This window comes from Pleuronectes platessa, chromosome 5, assembly GCF_947347685.1.
Source record: "Pleuronectes platessa chromosome 5, fPlePla1.1, whole genome shotgun sequence".
Taxonomy (NCBI): domain Eukaryota; kingdom Metazoa; phylum Chordata; class Actinopteri; order Pleuronectiformes; family Pleuronectidae; genus Pleuronectes; species Pleuronectes platessa.
In genome coordinates this window covers 6,827,114-6,851,751 of record NC_070630.1, presented here as the reverse complement: position 1 = coordinate 6,851,751, position 24,638 = coordinate 6,827,114, and the positions used below count along the sequence as shown (strand labels likewise).

Below are 24,638 nucleotides of genomic sequence, written 5' to 3'. Positions count from 1 at the left end.
GCAGGTTTATCAAGCTACAGTGCACGATAATAACACCGTGCTGCATGCGGCGCTGGATTACTGAATGTGTGAAAGCTGTAATTATCTCAAAGAAAAGAACAATGCAGGGGAGTATTTCATTACCACTTTGTTTCAGGGCAGAGCAGCCACAGAGTGTCTGTGTTGAGACACAAATTCCCTCGCTCTTTCAGAAACAGAAATCCGCCAAATGCCTTAGTTGCATGAGGCTGTTTCGTCCTTCAGCACCTCATCTCCTGGGGTTTCGATCAACTTTCACATTCACTTCCTCCTGTTTTCCCCCAGAGTTTTACAATAGTTTCATGACATTGGTTACACATTTATACAGAACATATGCCTCAGCAAACTCCTACACAACAATCACTTCTGTCTTCCTCATCGTGTTAGTGTAAAGGCTACAAATGCAGATACAATATTCTCCTCTTTGGCTGCTCTTTAACTTTCTATTTCTTGGTTTTGTAGCTTCACTTTTCATTTTTAGTATCAAGGAAAGCTTTTCTTCTATTTAAACTTGTGTCATCTATGCTTTTCAATTTGTGTCAAATGAAAACAATACTTATATCAGCTTTCAATATGGACCCTGTGTATGAAAACATTCAATGGTTTGTAACTACTTGTTCCCAAGTCTGATCCCCAGAGAACCTGCCAAGACAGATAAAAGGTACATGGGCTCCTTGAGCAGGACAATAGACCTTTAGCTGTTCAGTCACTGGTCAGAAAAAATATAAATATGTTTGTTGCCGTGTAGTGTGCGAGTCATATCAGTTTTCTTCGAGAAGAAGAGGAATTCTGAACTTCGATCTGAAGTTTCACTTCTATTTAATTACTTTTATGAGAAAGAGAATAGACAGTACAGAATTCCACTATATGCAAATGCTAATCATCCATCCTATGGGGATTCCACCCTGATGTTCACCCTGATGCTCACCCTGAGCTGGTCACAGGACCAACACGTAGAATCCATCCACCATCCACACATTCACACATACGGGCAACTTTGATTCTCCACTTGATCTAAACTGCATGTGTTGGGACTGAGGCAAGAAGCAGGAGAAATCCCACACGTGCACAGGGGCATAAGGAGAACGTACAAACTCCACACAGAAAGGTTCTGATTGGCCATTAGGGATCAAACACAGAACCTTCTCGCTGTGAGGCCACTGCACTAAGTGTTAAACAGTTATCTAGTTATGTGTGAATATTCAGTTCTATTCAGTGTGGGATTAATCCTCTATGGGCTCATCCAACCCTGTCCCTCCCACAGTCTGCCTAAGCATTAATAATATGTGATTTTTATTGGGCCCATTTGACATGATAAAGGTCTTAAAGCTAGACTTGACACTCATCTACAAGAAAAGCCTTGAATCCAATTTGAATAACAATGCAGGTGTCAGTTCAGGGCTTTAATCATTCCAGTTTATATTGTGTTGCGGTGTTACAAATGATATTACCAAACAAATGTTCAATTAATCAGATTTCCATAAACTAATTGCCACATGGTGAACCAGGAGCCTCTGACCCCCCCTGAGGTTCCGTGGCCTTAAGGCAGCTGCTCATGTTATCCAGCTGGTAATCCGACCTTCCTCGTATCCCACAGCAAAAGTCAATGCTTTTAAAATGTGTCATGAATGAGGGACAAGCAGGAAACATAAATCAGTTTCAACCATCTTTGATATACATTACATTACATTTCATTTAGCTGACACTTTTATCCAGTGACTTACAAAGTTTAGAAATTAAGAATGTTTCAGATTAATTTCACTTCTATGACCCTACTTCTACTACTACTACTACAAATACTACTACAGCTACTATTATTAGGCCTACGCTATTAAGATAGCTATGTTTTTTACTACTACCACTAACCTGAATAAGTAAAGTACAAGTAAAGTACATTTACTTATTTCACTTGAGATTCATCTTGTGCAACTTTATACTTTATACAGTTTAGAGGCAAATACTGCATTGTACTTTTCACTCCATGACATTCATGTGACTAGTTTATAGATTTAGATTATTAAACGAAAGATATAGATCAAATTTCTATGTTGTGTTTAAAAGCCAAAGAAATTAATAAAAAATGACTTCACAGAGACGCATGATGACAAAAAAAAGACACAAATGACCCCATAACGACACAAAACAGCTAAAGAGACTCAAAGTTACAACAAATACACATACAACTACCCCAAAGAAGCTCAAAACAACTGCAAAGAGACACAACACAACCACCAATAGTTGAAGAATGTTAAAACTGAGGTGCTAAATTACCACAAACAAGCACGAATGGCTGAGAACAAAACAAAGGGACTACAAGGAGACACAAAGTGACCACAAAGAAACACAAAACAACCACACAGAGACATAAAACAGTCACAAAGATACACCAATGACAACAGACAGGCACAAAAGCGAGATGGAAAACAACAACAGAGAGAAACGAAAGTTAAAAAAATGACAGCAGATGCCAAACGACTTAAAACAAAAACTTTATTAACATAATAAACATAACGTTTAAGAACCATTGGGGGCATAGTAGCACAATAGATTTGTAGGCATCAGGCGGCGCTAAATAGGGTTTAATTAAAGATTAGATGGTTACAAATAGAGAGAGGTTAACATAGGAATGCTTTGTCATTTTTTTCCCGTAAAGTTAAAGGCGGAAACAAATGACACATTTCCTCTTGACTTGTGCAAGCAGAATTTACACGGTACGATTATAGTTTTTCGGAAAAGTTCATGTCTTTGGTTTCTCATATTTGTTCTTCTATATCAGGGGCAGAGCCACGGCTTACTGTGACCCCTAGCTGAAACTGGATTGGCCCCTGGATTGGCCCCTGAAGTGCCCCTGTCCTGTCAGTAGTCTCTTCTCTTTTAAATAAACCAAACACTTACTGAGAATACAAACAATATTATAGGCTTCGTTTTTGGTGCTGCCTTTAGGTGCTGTGCCCAAAAAACAAAACACTACATAGTTTGCCCATTTACTAAAGCAAACTCGGATGTTCATCTCATAAAAATAATCTTCAGTATTGCGTTTAATTGCAGCATCGTCCGTTCACAGCGCCCCCTACAGGAACTCCTCACCTGCATGTGTGCTTCAGCGTAGTATGTACATGGCACCCATTATAAATAATAATTAAATAATAATAATGATTATTATTATTATTATCATAGTCATAGTTATATCAGAGTTATATTACAAGGACTTGGTTGAATTTGCGAGTGTGACGCGTTCTGTCAAACTTGGAAAACTCTCAACACTAAGTCCACTGTGTGAAAAGGTTCCAACACCAAATTTATAATTGACCCCCCCTCCCCCGCCCCCAATTTGAGCAGTATACATCCAGAGCCTGTGCGCCTCTACGGCCCCTGATTTGGACAAAACCTAGTTCCGCCACTGTTGAATACAAAAAATATGGAGACACGTAAAATCAGATGGGAATGGTCCGGGGTCCTGTGACGTCTGTGTGTGTTGTGTTGTGTTGTGTTGCGTGTGTGCGTGTGTGTGCAGTAGTCCAGCCCACGCGGCTCGGTCGCTATGGAGAGCAGCAGCAGCACAGTGAATCAGAGAGCGGAGCAGACACACACACTCACACACACACGGGAGTCATGGAGGAAACACCAGCGCGTAGACGGACTTTCCCAGCCCGCGGAGGACTGCGGCTCCTGGCGTCGCTCCTCACCCTGTGCGGACTCACCTGTGAGTTTTACGGTTTCTTTGTCGCTTTTCTTCGCGCCGCGCGGCTCCCGAAGCCACCGGGGGAAAGTTGCGGGAGCGTGTGTGTCCGTCACAGTCCCGGATCCGAGCCGCCGTGTTGGAGAGGTTCCGTCCGCGGACTGCTAGCTTCCCTCCCGAGCTAACGGTTCTGATTCCGCGGGCAGTCGCTGACATTACGTCGCCCGGGGGGAAAGTAGCCGCTCCTGGAACACGTCGCTCGCTCTTCTCCGCTCCTGTTTCTAACAATAGTTAAGGAGAACTCACGGCCACACGGTGGACTGCTAATTACACACATGAGCTAACGTGTTCCCCGAGCCCGCTCCGGACAGCACACAACTTCACCGGCTGAGTTGTGTTGTTCAGAACGCGCAGATGTTTAGCTAGTGGTTCTTAAAAAGTAGTTCCAGTGTGTCGCATCATGACTTAGCTAACGGTACTCTGACTGTGTGTGCGTGTGCGCGTGTGTGTGTGTGTCTCTATAGGTATGACGGCCAATTCTGGTTCAATACCATCATTGTGGTGGATATTCTAACTCGTCTTCATGAACTCAATGGGCTGCTCGAGGGTTAAGACATGGGTTTAGGGTTAGAATTGGGTTAGGCATTATGTTTTGATCATTAGGGTTATGCTTTTAGTTTTGATGGTTAGGGTTAGGCTTTTCGTTTTGATGGTTAGGGTAAGACATTTAGTTTTGATGGTTAGGGTTAGGTATTAAGTTTTGATGGTAGGGTAAGATATTTACTTTTGATGGTTAGGGTTATTCATTTCGTTTTGATGGTTATGGTTAGTCGTTTTGATGGGTCGGGTAAAGGGCTAGGGAATACATAATGCCAATGAGTGTCCTCTCAACTATAGAGAGACAACTGTCTGTGTGTGTGTGTGTGTGTGTGTGTGTGTGTGTGTGTGTGTGTGTGTGTGTGTGTGTGTGTGTGTGTGTGTGTGTGTGTGTGTGTGAGGAGACTTACCGGCTGCACATTATAAAGTAGTGCAGTGTGTCACATCATGACTTCGCTAGCGTTACTGTGTGTGTGTGTGTGTGTGTGTGTGTGTGTGTGTGTGTGTGTGTGTGTGTGTGTGTGTGTGTGTGTGTGTGTGTGTGTGTGTGTGAGAGAGAGAGACCGGCTGCCTCCTCTCCCACTCAAACGACTCCAAAGTCACAGAGAGGCAGCAGTTGTTAGCGGTGTCCAGAAATAGAAGCGACATGAAATAATATGGGTGTCACTTATGGGGAGCAGAGACGAGCTCCTTTGTGAAAAGTTTGCCAAGTGGTTGGACCCAGGTGGTGGTCCCCCTCTGCTCTGGGCGTGAGGGGTGGCAGGGGAAATGAAGACATATTTCAAGGCATGCACTGCAGTCGTACAGTCTCTGGAAGTATTGACCTGCAGTTGGGCTGCATGCCAACCGGAGCACCCTCCAGCCTCCATACCGTCCCGGGCCGTGAAGCTGAGAGAGGGGGGGTGCTGGTGGTGGGCCCGACCATATCCCAGTCCTGAGCCTGGGATTACAACACATGTCCTGCAAAGACAAAAGAGGGGGCAAACACAGATGGATGTATACCTGAGTAAATACTGCTCAGGAATGCACCATTTGTTTTTTTGTGTTCTACATGTCATGCTCCATAGCTTCTACCAAGAAGTCCTGCATGGCTAATTTTAATACCTGGACAGACTCCCCCAATCTATCAATGATTATTTTTAGGATTAATCATAAGTTAATACTCTCCATTTATCGCTCAATCAAAGGTTACCCTGAAAGTTCAATCTCCCATCTGGCGTTTTCAACTTAAAACAAGTTATTCAAATTATTAAAATGGGCACAGACTGATTTTATGTTTATCATATAATCAAATAAACAATTTTTTTAACGAGCTGAACAAGTACTGGATCTTTTAAGCCAATACTGATATTGATATATGACAATTTATATAGTATGTGTATGTAAACTAGAGCCAGACTGAAATGGATATTTTGGGGGCCAGATAAGTTAACCAAACAATTTGGAAATAATCTCAAAAAGTATTTTTTTAATGAATTGTTATCATGGTGGTGATTATATGGCAATAAATAATGCATTGGAGACACTAATCGGCAGATGTTTTTTTCTTGATTTTATTTTTGCCGCAGCAGACTCATCAGTCAAGCTCTAGTATGTATTGTCTCTGCTGCTGCCACTAGTGTCATCTCTGTCTCACCCTCTCTCACACAACACGTACTTTTACAGACTCTTCTTCATACCATACTTTTTTCGTCCCTACCCGCAAAACACTGGTTCATAAATCACACACAGCGAACTGATAAACAACTCTTTGCTGCGAACTAAGCTGATGAGTTTCCAAACACGCTCGGTGCTATGTGTGTGCAGGTTTTCAGTCCAGATCGTCACCTTGACAGCTTAATTAGCAGAAGGTTAGTTTTGTTGTTGTTGTTGTATCTGGAAGTGTGTGTAAGTTTTGGCCTCTCAACAACACACGGCTAGAGCCCATGAGTCTGAGGCACAAGTGTTCAGGGGGGGACGGACTCTGTGACACAAAATAGTGTTGTCAGTTTCCTTGACTGTGTTATTATCGGATTCCCTGTCATGTTGACGGCGTTGTGAGGAGGGGATTCATTCGAGGCGTGGCTACAGGCTGTGAGGTCTGTAATTGAAGACCATAGTTTTGTGGTTTCTTCTTTCGGAGCCGCATGATTCACAATCTAAATAAATAATGTAGTAATGGAGCCACCGAAATTACAGACTCAAAACAGAAATAGATTTGAAAAAAGAGCGCACTGACAGAGCAGATTTGGTCGTCAAACTCCTGTTAATGTGGTTCATTGGTTGATAAATCACAGGAGGGCGAAGCCAAGAAAGCAGGTCTGTCATAGAAAATCGAATTCTAATAGCGTGCCACCACATGTTAAAGGGTAGATCAGGTCATAAGATCCTTTTTTGGGATCTTTTTTGGAAGGGTGGTTGTTGGAAAACGTATTGTTTTATGTAAATTCAGGTTATAAATGGAGAGATACTATACAGCTATGTGCCAAACCATTTCAACGTTTTATCAAGCTAAGAAATCTGCAGTTATAAAAGTATTTTACTTGACTCAGTTGTTGTGTTTACCGTTCCTCCAGCCAGTCTTCTCCAAATGATAGTTGATTATCCATAACTGTGACTTAGTAAGCTAGACAGACTTGTGATGTGCTGACTAAATATATCCACAGATGCCAAAATTTCACTGTTGGTTGCTGTTAATTATCCACTGGTCATGTGCTATATCAAGAAAGTGCTTGAAAGTAGGTTTGAGCAGCACATCTGTGGGTCGCAGCTGCTGCCTCCATCCCAGCCGCCCATTTGATGTTGAATCTCAGTTGTGAAGCAGCAGACTGAAAACGCCTAATCACATTAAATGCATGCAGTGTTTTTTGTTTTTTTTTAACAACTGCCATCAGCAGATGAGTTGGTGCTTTATTGTGGGACGTGGAGGCTGTGTGTGGGGTTCAGGGAGCAGGCTGTGGTCACCAGCTTCTGTTGACTCCACCCTTTTGCTTCCTCTTCCCCCGACAGATGTTACCGACTGTCAGTGGCTCTGAATGGCAACTTGCTCCCTGGTGGTCCATTAGTCAACTCAGAGCTGTGACCTCCTGTTTTGGCTTTAGCCATGGACTTGGCTGTCACAGGGATAAATAAAAACTTTTATGACACTGCAGTCGGTTGTTGAATACATTGAGCCAACTGTTTCCCTTAGGAATGAGGGTAATTGAGTTGTTTTTTAGCATTAACCTGAGTGACCCTGACTAAACAGGCATTATAGCTGAGTTTTTGTACAACAGGAGGAAGTGGAGATGTTTCGTCAATCTTTATTTACAATCTACGAGCCAAAGCTTCATTGTTTCAAACAAGTTAGCCCTACACTCTGACTGACTGATATGTACCTATATCCTCATTAATATGGCCACTGTGAGTTATTTTGAATCCATACAACATACACAGTTCCAGAGCCCAGGCTAGCACCAAATGTGATGTAATGCAAACCGAACAATGCAAAGCACATCTACTCATGTCTGAGTGACATTTGCTTAAACCTAAAGGGCAACTGTTTTAGAAAGTAACTTTAAAAAGAAACAACAACAAATTTGTGTCTTAACGTTCAAGTCTTCACAGCTTATTTATGACTGAGTGACTTTGGGGCTGAGTGCCGCAGACAGGTGAGGGAAGTTTGACAACATTGAGAGTCACAGTAATGTTGAACTTTCCATGGGTCCAAAGGGCCCAAATATAGAACCGTGCCAGCCTGAACCTTTCAACCCAACCGTCTGGTTTCATGAGTCAATTATGGTGCTTCTGGTGGCATTAACATTTGTCTCTATTTCCTCTTCAGACCAACATAGGGAGTTACCCGTCATTAGGAAAACAGTATATGGTAATTAGCCGTTTGAAACCCTCAGGAAGAGGGGGAACATTTAGAAAAAATACAAAATGCTAATATTAGCAGGGCTATTTTCACTGTGTTTTCGCTATTATGTCTTGTCTGTTGAAGACATCTTGGATAGACAGGAATTGCCTGCTTCAGTCAATGAGTCTTCGGAAACAGCCCGGTATAAATGGTTCCAGATATTTCCATGGTTAATTAGCGACTGTGAATGAACAGAGAGAAACATTTCTTGCCTGCTGTTTTCAGGAGTCAGGCTTTTTTCCCCTCAAAGAGCAGATCGCAGTGTGTGACTGAGGCTAGGGTCACTGGGATACAATGTGGCTTCACAGTCCATATTAAAGAGGTATAGACGCAGGATGTGCACAGTCAGCAGTCGAATCCCCCGGGAGAGGAGCACCGGGGTTATGGGAAACAGGTGTGGCTGCTTTTCACCGCTCGGTCTTGTTTGTTTGGGTCACTCAGCTGTCGGGTGGTTATGATGTTTGGGACGAGCACACAGTTGCTTGTATGCACTGACACACCCCCTACCACCCAGGTGGGAGATTATTAACACCCACCAGTCAAATACTGGCAGTGCTGATTGTAGAGAGTAAACTAATCTGTGGTGTTGTCTCAACTGGTAGTACACAAAGAGCAGCGACATACAGTCTACTGTAGCAGATGAAAAGAATCTCTTGTTTTTACCACCAATGTTTTCACCACACCTGCTGCTTGGGTCGCTCATCTGCTCTTTGTAAAGTCAGGATTACACCCACATACATCCCAGCTCTGCGCTCCCAATGTTTATCTGTCCAACCCTCTGATCTGTGGGGATGGGCATTTCAAGCAAAAATCCTCAAAGAGAGAGCGAGACCCATTCCGACTTCACTACTTTTTCTTATTTTCTTTGAAGCACACACACAGAACTTTTTGGCGACTGTATAGTCTTTTGTGCTGAATTTTTCTACTTTTTGTACAGACGCATCTTATCTAACTACATCACACACAATTAACTGGTACCTGGTAGTAACATGTACTTCTTAATTGTTTAATTGCAGTTGGCAAACAGCTTATAGCTGCATTATCACCACCACAACAAACTACTTACTATCAGATGTTCTGAAAAACGTATGATACAAGACCCTTGTCATGTAAAGTATAACAGATTATAATTTAATGTTTTAGAAAACCCTAACCCATCGCTCTCACTGAGGATGAGGATTTTGTTTAAGACATCTGGACAATTTCAGCAAAGTCGGCTAACCACCGTTCTGGCTTTTGTTGAAGACATTTGCAATTCTCTCATAAAGTTGATGCTGTGGACTTCTCTACCTGTCAAGTGAAGCCTCTATTATGACCCATCGACAAATTGATGCGTTGAACCATTTGGCTGTGACATACAAGCTATTTAAGCAATGAAACACACACTTAGTGTTGGACTTACTTTCCCACGATCACAGGTCCCAAAACCGTAAGTGAGCAGGAAAATGTTCACTGCATACATTATTTACAATAATGGCCTCACCATGAGTGACGGTTCACAATTCTTGGAGCTTTTCTGCATTTCAGTCACTGCTTCTCTGAGTGTTTCCCTGTGACAGATAAAACCAGATATGATGTTCTTTTACCATTATATCAGAACTGGTTTTTTTGTAGGCGTCAGCTCCCCGGCCCTCAGTCCTGTGTCAGATCCCATCACACCCAGCAGCTCTGGTGCTTGACGCAGAGATGTTGCAGTAATGCCTTGAATAGCATAGCTGACTCCCTGCTGGTATTCAGCCAAATGATTCAGTATTCCACTGCCATCTCTGCAACACTGCTTATGTCCACCGTATGGCCTTTTACATAAGTTTCAATGCTTCAGTATTAATACCTTGAGTTTAATACTGTAAGGCTGAATACGTTTCCTTTCTGTTATTCAAACTGCAACAAAGACGATCAAATAGACTTCAGCCATCGTTCAGTATTGATGAAGGTAGCTGAATCATAGCTGTCTTTTAGCTGCTCCGTCACACAGGGTAGGAGTGGAAGATAACTGCTCTCTTCTGACAAACGTTATTGTTCAATGTTGTTGCTATTTCTCGCCTCTACACGCATTATGAAAGGGATCAGAATAATACAAGTGGACAGTTCTATTTAGGCTTTCAAAAAAATAATGCACTATTGGCTTTTATATATTTTTCAGTAATGTTTACACTAGAATCCCGAGCTGACAGTAAATGAGGTACTATTGCTTTTATGTCTTCAAAATATTTGTCTTCTACATCAAAGTGAGCAGAATATTATGGGAACAGTATGTCAAACCAGACACGTAACATGAGTCCCAGATAAATACATTTGTATGTTGTCTTACTGCCCTTTTTTCAGTCTTTTAGATAATTTACTCTTTGTGAACTTTACACATGGAGTTGTGGGAGGACCTCTTTAATTTCTTACTAGAAGTTATGTCTTGTATGTATACACCTAATGGTATGCTTCTTTTTAATCAACTAGGTTTATGGGATGTAGATCAGTATAATGGCATCATAAACAGTACATTGGGGAGTGGGTTTGAGGCTCGACTTGTTCCTCAATATATGTTTGTCCTTCTGTGAGGTCACTGTAGATCACTTTTTTCCAAACTTGAAGTCAGGAGCCCTTGAAGGGGTTGTGATTAGTTAAAGTTCAAAACAAACAGGAACAGCTTATTTTAGCCATAATTGTTACAAAATACCTAAAATTGGGAAGGAAAAAAAAAAGTATTTGCCCCCATGTGACTGCTGTGGTGATTATTAGAGATTAGCGACAGCTTAAGTTGTTGCAAATCAATTTGCAGCGCCACAGGCAACATTTTGACATGTTTTTGTGTGAACCAGCTCCATATCATTTGTATGCTTCAGTCGCCTTTAGGGATAATTGCAGTTGCAAGGCTCTGGCACCTTTTATTTTTGGAGTCAAAGGCGGAGAAGTTTGAGAACCTCTGCTCTACATGTGCTTAAATCAGCTTGGATTACTTTTTTTATCAACACAGACGTGTCACAAGTGACCTAGGCTCCCAAATCTCTCTGTTCTTACTGTTCAAAGTGGGTGGTAAGTCTAAAGCAGTGCGGCTTTCATCTGTTGCAGAAACAGGGTGAGAGTGTGTGCCGGGAAGAGTGGGTGTTTCGGTAAAATGACCTCTCTCTGACCATAATAATGTTGGTAAAATGCCACACTGACCAAACTACTTACTGTTGTTATTGACCAGTGCATACACACAGTTCAGATGCAGGTTCCTGTTGTGAAGGCTGCTGCTTGCTCGAGAAAGTCCAAAGCAGCTTCGCCCATCAGAGAGTAATAGAGTATGGACTAATTTATAAATGAAGGGTGCAACAGTCGCCTTCAAAAGGTTTGTGAACCCCAAAAAACAGTCAGTTACATTCATTCAACGGGTTCAATTAATGGTTATGTTTAAAATGTAGAAAGTCATCTATCTCTGCACTTAGCCATTGTGAAAATCTGCACATTCACAATCCCAGTGTCCATAGCCTACATCAGACATTCACTAACCTCACGTAGATACTTTAAATAAAACCATGTTGTTTCTGGTTGTTGGCAGAAATAGGCATCATACGAGAAATCTGGACATTTATGGGAATCATTTGAAAGAAAAACAACCTAATTCCCTCTGGGGGCTCTGTGGCATGTGGGAAACTGAGTAACTTCTATGATGGTAGATCGGCCTAATGAAAGTACAGTAGCCCATTTAGACCCAGTCAAGGGCACAGGAAACTGCGATTTTGTATAGAAACCATTCTTTTCCAACACTCCACCTCGCCTAACAAGAGCCGAATCTATTTGTCGTAATGAAGGAGAATTTATCAGCAAATAAGAGAATTTTCAAAATAACAACTAAATGTTGAAAAATATGTGTACTGCCCGAATGGTGGCCGCTTGAGTCTAATCTTCCCAATTTTAAGTCTCTCAGGTCTGTTGCTGGTTAGACCAGAGAGTACACACTATACTAGAAAAGGATATTTGTTTTCATCATACTTTTGGCGAGCTGTGTTGGACATGTTGGCGCTTTTACAGTAGGTTTCGGGAACCCACAGATACGATAGCAGTAAGGCAAGGTTGAGGAAATGCCAGTTTTGACTGTATGAGTTCAACCTACAATTAATCCTTTATTATCACAGAGGGTTGGACTTCCAGTCATCATTAGGTAAGCCTGTCTATGCTGTCTTTGTTTGGCTTTAGCGGATGTTGTGAATAATTTACTGAAATCGATGAAACAGATTCTTGGCCGACCATAAAACGCCACTTGTTCTGAAAGTATAGACACATCAGTTGTGTTTACGTCTGGCCAGTCGTTTTATATAGTGAATGTCTGGACAATACATTTCTGTCAACTTCTGAGACAAGACAAAGATTTATTTTTTTAGCGCACTCAGCTATCTCAAAGAGGACAGGAACAGTGAGGACGACCCAAACATTTCTTCCCTGTGCAGCTTTCTAGCACTATTTGGGAGAGATGGTGAGCACAGTGGTGTCTCAATTAGCATCTACATGCGGGATGTCATACACTTAAGCTCTAATTGAGTCTCTACCCTTTAAAAGAATTCCCTCCAAATTATGATTCCTACTCACAATGCAGATTGAAACATTCCTTCCCTTGTTTGTTTTATTGGGGATGTCTTAAGGCTTTTTTTGCAAATTTACTTTTCATCCATTATTTTTACCCAACTCTTGTCTCCATAGCATTGTGTACACGTACTGCAACACCACAAAACCCCCGTAACAAACAATAACAAATCCCACACAATAAGGCAGGAGGCTGCCGGAATGTTTGTGTAGCTTCAGTACACACTGGCAAACAGTGTCCTTGACAAGTCCTACAGCATAGCTATAGTTGACTCTGATTAGAGGTTGCAACCTATCCTGACACTCTGTATGTCAACACTATTGATCTTCTTCTATTAAGCACTGATCTTTAATCAAATGTGACACGGATGAGAAGGACACAGACTTGCACATTAGTGTGGGGGAGCAGAAAGAAAAGGGTCCTGAAGAGGACAGTGACATGTGAAAAGGGGCCCGCCTGCCCTTTTTTTAAAGGCCTGTCAGCCTGTGTTTGTCTCCACCATGAATTAGTCCAGTGAAAAAGCCTCACACCCTCACAGGATACAAAGCTAGGAAGGAAGGGGGTAGATTAGAGCTGGTGTTGGAACTAATGTTCGCTTCACACTGCACAAATATTCCTTACGATAAAGACATGCTATAAAACAGGCAAACCACTGCTTGGCCCATCCGGTCTAACTGATTAAGACAGAGTTATAGGTTTCGCACAATTTAAAGCAAATGTCTGGGAGTTGTGTGTTTGGCCTATAGGCATTGTCTGATTTTTTTTTTTGGGGGGAAGGGGGGCAGGGGTTGTTTTTACAATGGTCACCTCTTTAGAGTAACAATACCAGACAAATGCCCATTGACTTCCTTGAGCTTGCACTTTACAGACAGACGACTCTCAGTAGAATACAGGACCCTGTGGAAGTCTATCAGTAAAGTTCCCAAGAGGAACAAAGACCTGTTAATTTTCCTCAAATAATTTTCCCATCTGACGGCTTCTGTGCTCAAGTGATCCGTCTTTAAATATTTTTTCTCACAGTTTATTTCTTTGTATTGCGTTTTTCTACCTTAGATATCATGGGTGATTGCATGGCAAACATGAATGATTAACTTTTTTTAATTATGAATGTAGCTCCTGTTTAATCCCTATCAGAGATCCATTTGGCTGTTGTTTGCTTTGCGGTTTATCAGAGTTTGCTAATGCAGTTTGCAAATGCGCGTCAATGAACATTTGTTTGAAATGTGACCTTGATAATCAGATGGAAGTTTAATAGTCAGCTAATGTAACCATTAGACTATCAGTGCCTGTGAGGAGTATGAATTACTGTGTTCATTAAACCACAAAAAACACTGCCCTTCAGCCTGTGACCTCCTCCTACTCACACAAATTGCCGAGCCAGAGGGAAGAGGGTGAGGCTATGTTATGTCTTCTTGCCAAAACTACCGTCTTCCAGTTTTTGGTGTAAACATTTTCTTAAAATACAGAGCGTGTAAACATTTTGCCCAATTTAAGTGATGGAGAAAGTTGATACTATGACCCAAAGTGATCATTGTAAACATCCATCTTAGACCAACTTCCTGGTTCACCTGTGATGTACCATACATGCTGTAGATTGAGGCATCCACAGATGTGCTATTTACATTGAAAACAGTGTACGAATACACCGACTACGCTCTGATCTTCTGAGTGCTTATTGGACTTGTAGCAATGTTGCCACTTTCCCAGACCTCTATCGTTGATTTGCTGAGAACATACACAATGTGTGTGAAGTCACAAATAATATTTATAATGGCCCAAAGTGCAGAAAAAGAGGGAAAATCTCAGAAAAATGTCAAACGTCTTATCTTGCAAGAATAAACTAATTAGTCTGTTTGGTAGTTTTTGCAACAATCCTGCTGACAAACAAACAAACCGATAGGCATGTAAAAGTGTTAATAACTCAATGACCTGAACCCTGTACTGCAGCTGAAGTGAACTGTCAGTTTACAGAGATTGTATGATTAGAAATGCACAACATTTGCACAAGGTAACAATCATGTCTGTGCTATACATGTTAAACATGTAAGCATCGGTGGTGAGCTTTGACCTGGATCAGCAGCGTACATGGTGGTCTGAACCGTTCCCTGTCAGGCTGTCACTGCCTGTCATGTGCTGATACGACTTAGTAAAAAACCATTGACCCAGCCCGCTTCCATTTTTATATCCGTTCCTTACACACTTTACACTCTGGCTGAACTCATCATCTGTCCACCCCGGTTCTTTTTCTCAAGAACTGCTTCATTGCTGGTTGTGTGTCCTTATTCATCCTTCTCCCAGCTCAGAGTTTCCGATTGCCTTCGTCCTAAACCACACTTCCTCCTGCAAAAATCTCATGTCTGCATTCTTCCCCTGTGAGGTCTTCAGATCAGTTTCTCTTGAGTGCTGTTTGACATTGTAATCTATGCGTGGAGTTTGTCTATATGAACATGACACATTGTCCATTTTGTTGCAGCTCGTGAATGTTTCTGGCCTTGGATTAGTGTTGTCTCATGGGGTTCTGACACTGCAGGCTTTAGTGCGTGGATCTCTCTCTCTGGCCGGGAGACGGCCTCCTCTGGGGAGGTCAGGGCTGATGCTAGGTCGGGTCTGGCTAGGTGGAGATTTTGGCTAATCAAGTAGCTGACGTGGAATGTTTGAGTCCGTTGCCAGGCAAAGAGGAAGGTTTTGATTTGCCATTGCGTCTTTCCAGCAGCTTGTCGCAATTAGTGATGTCAGTAGGAAAAGAAACAAATATGAAGCATTTCTTCAAAGGACAAGCATATCCTTCCCATGAGTTCATTCTTTCCTCGGGTTTCTCATGGAAAAGAGGGTAAAAGTGCAGCTTGTTGCTCTGCAGCCGAATTAGGTTTTGCAGTCCAGGGTTCCTCCAGTTCTCTGGGTCAGGGTGTTTTGTTTAAGAGTCGACTAAATGGCTAATGAAGCATTAAAACAGTGACACTGCATAAAAATGACCATCAAGATAGATTTCGTCTTGTGTTTACTCTTAAAAATCAAAACTATTTTTGTTTAGTGGATGTAATGGATAACCAGCAATAAAAGTGGGGACAGTCCTGAGCTGTGCTTCGGTTCTACGCCTGGTTCCTTGATGAAAACAGTATGACCGCTTTGTGTAGCGCACTGCTTACATTTCATTTGCCTGCAGTATTTAAGGTAATATTTCACGGCTCTCTAGTTTGCGAGCCCTGGCTGTGTTGTTCATGGTCACAGCAAGCAGTGCCAAGTTTCCCCACTCTCCTCCTGGCCGTAGGTATCCCATGCAGAGGCCATCTGTCTCTCCTCCCCTAATGGTAAGGGTGGAGTCCTCTTTAAACACATCCCCCCTTTCTCTCCCTCCTTTCCTGCTTACTGTAAAACAAACAGAACATAGCACGGACAGAGTCTAGTTTCTTTGAATGCTTTGACAGGCCTGAAAGCTGACACACTGAGATAGACAAACTGCGTTCGGTAGCAGTTGGAGTGTCGTGTCACATAGCTGCAGTATGTGGAGCATGTTACGGAGCAGCCTGGTCTGAGACACGTGTCTCTGTGCATCCACACAATGTCACAAATGCCAAGCATGTCGGTTTACTGCTCACCCAACCAATATCGCAGCATGAGTTTATCTGCTGTCCTTATTGTTGCTCCAGTTATAGATGTATCCCTGAACATTTATTTGAAGCTTTTGTCACAGCTGTATGAATTGCAAGCAAAACAACTGAGATGCACTAGTAAGGTGACAACAAACAGCTGTCATGTCAGCTCCGATGACAGGAGAGAGGAGAAGTAAAAACCCACATGGCTCCGGCCCTGGTTCTCCCCCACACCAGTGCACGTAGAGGACTCTGGCAGATGCAATGCAAACACAGGGTATCGCATTTAGTGCAAAGCATATGATAGCAGCACAGGCTCTCTTTTTTTTTTTATAGATCGGGTCACGATGCAAATGTGGGAAACAGATGTAAACATATCTCTAAATTATTGTGGAGTAATGGAATATTAACCCAAACTGACTAGCCCGATAGTCTTTCCAAAGTGGATGAGAAATGGGGCCTGCTGAGTTAAACACTTGAGGTTGATAGGTCAAAAGCCTAAATACAGTGGAGAGCTATGCTGGATTACTTTACACAGCAAGGCAAGAAACACAAGGAAAACATTTCTGAAATGTAGGTCAGCAGAGAAAGAAAACAAACAAACAGGGGAGCCTGAGTGTCCGAGCACACGATGAAACTCACAACACAATGCAACGTGCATTTAAAATGCAGCAGCCATTCAAGCAAAATGCCTCATTCTTACACATATGGTCACACACTTATTCCTTATTTTGGAGGAGAGAAACTCCCCCTGTGTGTGTGTGTGTGTGTGTGTAATCACTAAAATTACAGGGGATGTAATGGAGCACAGGGAGACTCAGCCTCCTCGGCTATATTTCTCCCAAACCAAGATAGCATTGCTGTGGCTTACCGCTCACATTCATGCCAAAGACTGAAAATACCAGCCAGTGGACCACTTTTATAAGCTTTACTCCATGCACATCCGAGACGATGTACAAAGTGGAAATTTATGGCCCCCAAATATAGCTTACTCCAACTGAATCCACGTCAAGAAAACTGAAACGCACTGTTTGGAATACTTTGAATGAAATCACCTTTTTTTTGTGTGCTTGTAATCCATAAAAAAAACATTTTCCCAAAGTTTAATGTGGACCTACTCTACAATTGAGTCTGGACCACCGTTGTAAATCTCTGCACAGCCTCTTAAAAATCTCAAAGCGTGCATGTTTCTATCAATGACTCATTTATGTGATTATGCCGCAAAAAGCAATTTAAATTTTTCATTTAGAGCAGTTATTCCTGACCTTTAATTTAAGATGCTGCATTCATCGCCACTGAGTTGGTTATTATTGTTTACATTTTTGTGTGTTACAACTTCGTAATGCGCCTCTCAACTGTGACATGTAGTTTACTGTCCATCCAGCTCACACATCATGAACACAACCACACTCCCTTCAGGGTCTTTCACTCATCTTGTCTGGAGTTACAGAACATCAGCACATCATTGCATTCAAAATGGCCATTAAGGGTCAAAACAAAGTTTATATATATGTTCCATTTGTTTTAAAAATACCTCTTTGAAAAATAAACTGGCGGTGGGCTTCAAGTCAAAGTAAGGGCCTTATAAAAAGAAGGAATTAAACCATTAAATTGCTCGTGTTGTTTCATCTCCTTCCAGATATTTTTCCTTTCCTGCTTAAAAGGTGCTCCGATAATTAGCAAGAGGGACAGTCTGAGTGTCCTGCGGTGAAAGCGTGTTGCTTATTAAGGAGGAACGCGGAGCTCTCAGAGTTACCAAGACCAAGATGAAGTCTGGTGTCCTTTTCAACCCCAGGAAAAACATGTCTGAAACAAACGATGGATCTTAATGTGACCAAGGGACAACTAGTTATATTGATGATGGCAGAGGAGAATACATGTATGAAGTTGTTTACTACAGCTTTTAGAGAGATAATCAAGAGTTTCCTTTTAATCTAAGTCAAACCGCTGCTTTGACAATAACAAGGAATTTTACTGTTGCTGGTTCGTGTATTTCTAACACCAGAACACACAGGTTGCAACAGCACATGTTTCGTGGAATCTCATTTGAGTGCCGGTCTGTGTGTCTCACTGTGTGTGGATGCCATTTCAGTTTCCGCTCATGTCTTATTTCCCAGCACTCTAAAAAGCCAGCAAGCTTCTCCCCATTAACTCCCTGGATTATCTCAGCAACTGGTGACAGCACATCGTCTGTGGCGAAACTTACAAATTGAAGCTACATAGATTTTAATTCACTGACTTTTTTCCCTTCCAGCGCTGGACACAATTGCTCTAATCCATTAATTCAATCAAGCGACACTATCATGAGAAATCCAATCTTCCAGTTTCATTATAACTGCTGCAAATCATGTTTTGCTGTTTATCTGAATCTTATCTTTCCTTTTCTCTCAGCAGGCGTGAGCAGCAACCACGTGATCGTCCCAGCGACAGTGAATGCCGTGCTGGGGAAGAACATCACACTGGGCTGCAGAATAGAGGTGGGCTCCAACCTCAGTCTCACACAGATCTCCTGGGAACGTCGTCTTCCATCAGGCACCATAACCCTGGCAGTGTACAACCCCAAGTATGGAATCTCGTTCTCTGACGAGTACATCCAGCGCGTCTCCTTTGTCTCCCCTTCGATACAAGATGCGACCATCACCCTGAGAGAAGTTGGCTTTGCAGACACCGGGTCCTACATCTGCAAAGTGGCAACGTTTCCTCTGGGCAATACACAAGCGTCAACCTTCGTCAATGTGTTAGGTAAAGTAAAGCAGTCTCACTTCCATCTTCATTGCTTGGAGTGCTTCCTCATGCTGTTTTCAAATCACTCCTTAAACACATTCAGTTTTGAGAAAGGAAAGTGTTTGGTGACCGCTTAGTGGAGGAACAAACTTCTCCCCAGAGCAACCAAACTTTAAAGTTCATGCAGAAATCAACTGATGTGTAGAGAAGCTGCTGTGGTCTCACTCGTGTCACTCACTTCAGTCTTACCTGCTTTTAAGGTCACTGACATACTAGTACATACAATACACAGAGGGTATAACCATTTGAAATAGAAGGCGTCTGTCCTCATTTATCAAAAACAACTTCAGACTGTCCCTACGTGATGCAACTTATTTTCACTTGACAACAACTTTATTGAAGGGTGTGACATTAAAGCTGTTTGCAGACATGAACTCCGGAAAGCATGTGGACAGTGGGGTTCTAAACTCTTCGGGACATTGCTTTTAACAAGAAAAACCCAGCAGGAGATTCTCAGAGTCAGACGTGTTGGTCACAACAACAGATATTTCTGTGCAGTGTTCAGATGAAGGTTGGTATCTAGGTAGAGCGTGCAGGAGGCAGGACATGATGTTTATTTTTGACTGTGGAGGAGAAACTCAAGAGATTGTGCGGAGGAACTGACTCTGACATTTGCATTCTCATATACACCCCCACGGGATAATCTCAGGAGATTATCCAGAGTTCAGCGCACGTCTGAAAGAATCTTAAATTACATGTAACCAAGCTGTAAGAAAGTGCTGCTACTTACCTTAAAACAACAATGTGCAGCTTCTGCACGGTGAGGATTTTTGTTAGTTCTGGCCTCTTCGTTTTTTGTCACAGATAATGAAATCATATTTTAGAGTAATTGATATGTCCAGGGGCACCAAAGAAGAAGCATCACAAACTTGGCAATCTGCAGTGCAATTTTTAACTGATTAATTATCTTGATAAGAATGTTTTAAGATGTATGTCAAGGCTATTTCCCTTTTATCGATGATCCCCCAAATGAAACACACAAACAATCATGGCTACAGTGCATAAAAATGACCAATAAACCAACAAGCTCTGTGAATTTCAGCATTAAATACATACTATACCAAGATCTGTTATTTACTGCTACCACAAATCCAAATATGATAAACGTAAAGTGATAAATTGATCAAATCTGTAATTGTTAACAGTCCTATTCCTCCATGTGTACGTGCAGGATCCAGACTGCATCAACACAATACCGCCTCCTTTCTGAGGAGCCTGAATGCTGAACTTTCTGTGTGCGTCAGCATTCGTTCCTACCTTAGGTGGCTGGATCTCAGGCAGAGCAGAGAGGAGGAGATTGCATTATAGGCAGTAGCTTCTTGCCTCCCACCAGGGACTGAGAGAGACTGATGACTAATGAGTGGTACATTAAGCGATGCTGTGACAGCCTCCGTGTCTGGGACCTCACCGAGTTCAATTACACCTTGCTATCCTCTCTTTGCAGTTTCTCAGGCGTGGTTTTTCTTTGGGATTAGGGTGTGATTATGCTGAAAATATGTGTTCTTTGCAATTCAATACATGTCATGTGGGAATCAGTTTATCCCACGAGTTATTTCTGTTAGAAAGCGCACATCACAGTCCACAGTCTCAAGATCTAAAGTCAGCACATTCAACTCCCCAAGTCTTCCTCGTCTCTTGGTTTGACGTGTACCTTTTTACCCCTGCCAAGAAGGTTAAGGATTCACTGTTTATTAATTAGCATGTTTACACAAAACTCACAAACTATTACCACCAAACTCACAAGGGATGGGCCCTGGGCCTGGGAAAACCCCATTAACATCTGGTGCAGATGCAGATTAAGGGGCTAAACATTATTTCCATTCATGGGTAGATGGACAGCAACTGTGAAACTGTGAGAGAGAACGGGTGAAGACGCAGCAAAGGGCCGGGTGGGAACTGAACTCGCAGCTGCTGCTGGAGGACTCAAGCCACTGTATCCAGCTTGTGTGTTTTATGTTAAGTAAATGATTAAGGTTATCAGATGATTTCCTTTCTTCTTTAATATATTTACTATAATGACTAGTCAATCATTTATAGGACTGTTGAACCGTGGTGGAGGTATCTGCTGTACTGAGAGCTAGTTTAGAAGAACAAGGTGTGTGTGTAACGCATCAACAGAATCTAAAAAACGTTCTGGATTATCACGTCAGTAAATGAGCAATGTATTTATGTGAAACTAAATTTAACTAACATAGTGCTCTTATAAACAGAATATTTAGTTGTACAGTTTTTCTTTCCAGTTTATGAAAAAAGCCCCTGAGTTCATGTTCATTCCTTTCAAATGAACTAATGCAAAGCAAAGAAAAAGGCTCTGACCGATGAATAATAGACCAAAGTCACGGCATTGTAATGATTAACAGGTGCACAGGACATTGACTTGATTTCAAAAGTCACACTTGATAGAGACCTATTCTTGCATTTAATCAGCATCACTCCACACACAGTGTTTGTATTGGCCCCACACTTTCATTTACTTCATCTCTTATAAAAGGCCGAAGCATGAACAATACTCTCAGCAGGAGTTTTGCTACAGCACTAAACCAAAGGTCTCCGCCAGTAAGCAAAGGGAAGGAACCAGATGAGGAAATCTAACACATACTGTATATTGAATGACCCTTTGTATTGAACCGCTGACAGGTCAGTGGGAAATCTACTGAACAACAATTGACTTTGGTAAAAACAACACATTAAGTGGGCAAGATGTAAGTGATAAGCAGCACCACTCCACATAATTCTAGAGCTACATTAAGCATTTGAGCGTCATCCATAAATTGTAAACCATTTTTACTTTTTGGATTTAAAGTTTGCTGCGCCTTCATGTGGCCTGTAATGCAGCTCTTTTTTTCTGCTGAGTTATTAAACTGAAAGATCAACCTCGCAGAGATAAAAACTAAAAAAAAAGCTGCTTAGTGATGGGAATGAAAATCTGAAGAGTGTCATCAGTTTCCCTTTTGTGAAAATGTTTTCAGTTCTCCTTTCTGTCTGTTCACATGATTCTGGATTTCCCCCCCACTGTCTGTGTAGTGAGTCATAAAGTTCATAATTTGTTTACATGCTTCTCTTAAATATCCCCTAATGAGACCAGACTCCGCCAGCAGCTTACCTGCTAATACTTTCATCAAGGTGTGGCTTCATTTGCACTGAATTTGCCTTTTCATCACAAAATCCAAACTTTTAATGGCTCAGCATTACAGAAGTGTTTTATGTCATCATACTAAATGGCCTCATTTCAATATTAAAAATACCAGTTAATAGTTTTTGGTCTAGACCTTTATTCACATTTCTTCCTCCAGTTAAATCCCTTATTTATTGGGGTTCCCACTCTGACGTCAGTGTTCCACATGGATCAGAGTGGATTTGGGTACCGAGTGGAAATCTTTCCCCTTTTCCCCGAAGCCATTACACTCATCCGAGGCGTTTCCCCTCCCTTCCTGACAGCGACTCCGAATTAACACGTCTCTCTGATTTAGTTATTCAGAGAGATTGAGCCAGCTCGTCTCCGAACATAGAACAACTACTGTTTATAGTCCGAGGCCAGTGAGGAGGGGCCGAGAGAAGTGAGGGAAGAATGTGAGGTGGACGACTGAGTGCGGCGTCCCCACCCTTCCACTGGGTACAGGAGACGCCAGGTTATTTTTGGGTGTCAGAGGTTATTTGAATTTGTCGTTGGGCTTCCTGCCCGACCTGCGTGGAAGGGCCGGGTGGCAGCCGACTGAAAGGTTACGGCCTCGTCTTGTGGATTAGGACGGTGTGTGCCCCCACGTGCCGCCTTTAAAACTGTCAACATGCCTGTAAGTGGAACAGCTGTTACTTCTCTTTTAAGAGGGTCAGACTTGGAGGAGGTGTCGCACTGCGAGACAAAGAAGAAGGGATGAACCTCAGAGGGAAATTCGATAGCGATGGTACATGGACGTGTAACGTTGTGTAATCTGTGTTGCCACTTCACTTTAATACCTTGCAATTGTGTCGCCCCCCCTCCTCCTCCCAGAGGACTCTCTTTTGAATTTGGACTTTCCTTTCGTCCTCCTTTTGTCTCTTTGTGATTATTAAACAGGGCCTTGTGTGTTTATCAGTGCAGCAGAGGATTTAGTGTTGTGCAGTTTTGTACAACAGGTAAAGTGGGGTTGAGTTATTTTGGTCACATCCCTCTTGCACGGATCAGATTCGCTTCTCCGTTGAGAAAATCTTTGTAACGTCTGAACCGCCAGTTGTTCCCAGGAAGCCGGTGTAACATTACCCCAGCTCTAGAGCACAGAGGGGCGTACTCCAACTCAGCTCCTCTTCTTCCAGTACAACACTGTCGGATATAAACACACGACAAGGTTGACTGGCAGCCGCCTCGGGCTCTGACTCTCAAGCTAAAAGGTTTGTTGGAAACTGTACTAATACAGTCGGACTAATAGATGCTTCCGAAGTGGATCTCTGAAACACATTGTGTGCTCCACACACAGCAATAAAAACAACTACAGTATGTCTCCATTTAAAATGCCTCCATATGATTGAGTAGCAAGGTTCATCCATTTTTAATGCATATGTGAAAGGGAAGAAGTCAATCTGTGCTCTTTAGCAGTTAAGTACACTGAGGCCACTTCCTTCTGCCCATATACAACATGATGGACATTATTTATTCATATACAATACAATCCATATTCATTTTGTAATACTTTCTACATTCCACCAACCCCTCCTTCTCCTCTTCCTCCTCTCACTATATCTACAGTGGAGCCAAAGGTGTACGTGTCCGCCGGCCCCACAGCTCTGCTGGATGGAGGCAACGAGTCGCTGGTGGCCACCTGCATCGCCGAGCGCGGCCGACCCGCCGCTGAGGTTTTCTGGGAGACGGAGCTGTACGGGCGCAGTGAGAAGCAAAGTCAGGATGAGCCCAACAGCACCACCACCGTACAGGTGCACTACTTGTGGCAGCCGCAGAGCTACGCCCAGGGGAAGATGCTCACCTGTGTGGTGCGCCACCCGACCCTACAAACAGAGTTCCGAATCCCCTACATGCTAAACGTACAGTGTAAGTGTTGGATTATAAAACCTTTGCTGTGTTTTCTCTCATCTGAATTGATAAATCTGGTGATTTTCAAGGATCTCTTATTGTCAAATGATTTACTTCTACTAAGCATTGGCCTTGTTGTAGTTTGCTCCTTTGTGACATAGTTAACCACTGTTGTTTGGAAACTATCAATCTGTAAGACTCTGGAGCCATTTAAACCAAAGTTAGCTGTTTGTCAGGTACAGAGATTAATGTTTGCTCAAAAGTTTACTACCTATAAGTCCTTCACCACACAATTACTTTTTTTTTTTTAAATCACATTCTGGACAAGAAAGGTTACTGTGTAAATTGTATAAAAAAGGAACAACACAAATTATCCTTGTTGTTGCACTGGGTAACATACAGTACTCCTTCAGTGTGATGAAAATAGATTCAGCTGTTTATTTTGAGTCACTCCCACATACACCTTCCTGCTGTAAATAATCGCCAGCACATTGAATCCATATTCGAAAAGTCAGCCAAAAAACTGAACGTAT

General features: G+C 42.2%; 1 protein-coding gene across 2 annotated transcripts in view; it reads left to right on the top strand.

Moving 5' to 3' along the window:
• Positions 1 to 3,548: 3,548 nt before the first annotated feature.
• The window catches only part of nectin3a (nectin cell adhesion molecule 3a), a 30,215-nt gene continuing 9,125 nt past the window's right edge, over positions 3,549 to 24,638 (top strand). The window contains exons 1-3 of one of the 2 annotated variants that reach the window (XM_053422959.1): positions 3,549 to 3,721; positions 18,714 to 19,061; positions 23,824 to 24,123. In XM_053422959.1, coding sequence (XP_053278934.1) covers positions 3,631 to 3,721; positions 18,714 to 19,061; positions 23,824 to 24,123 — 739 coding nt within the window. In that variant the 5' untranslated portion in view covers positions 3,549 to 3,630. Of the gene's footprint in view, positions 3,722 to 18,710; positions 19,062 to 23,823; positions 24,124 to 24,638 lie in introns of both variants that reach the window. The other variant, XM_053422958.1, reaches the window with a different exon arrangement.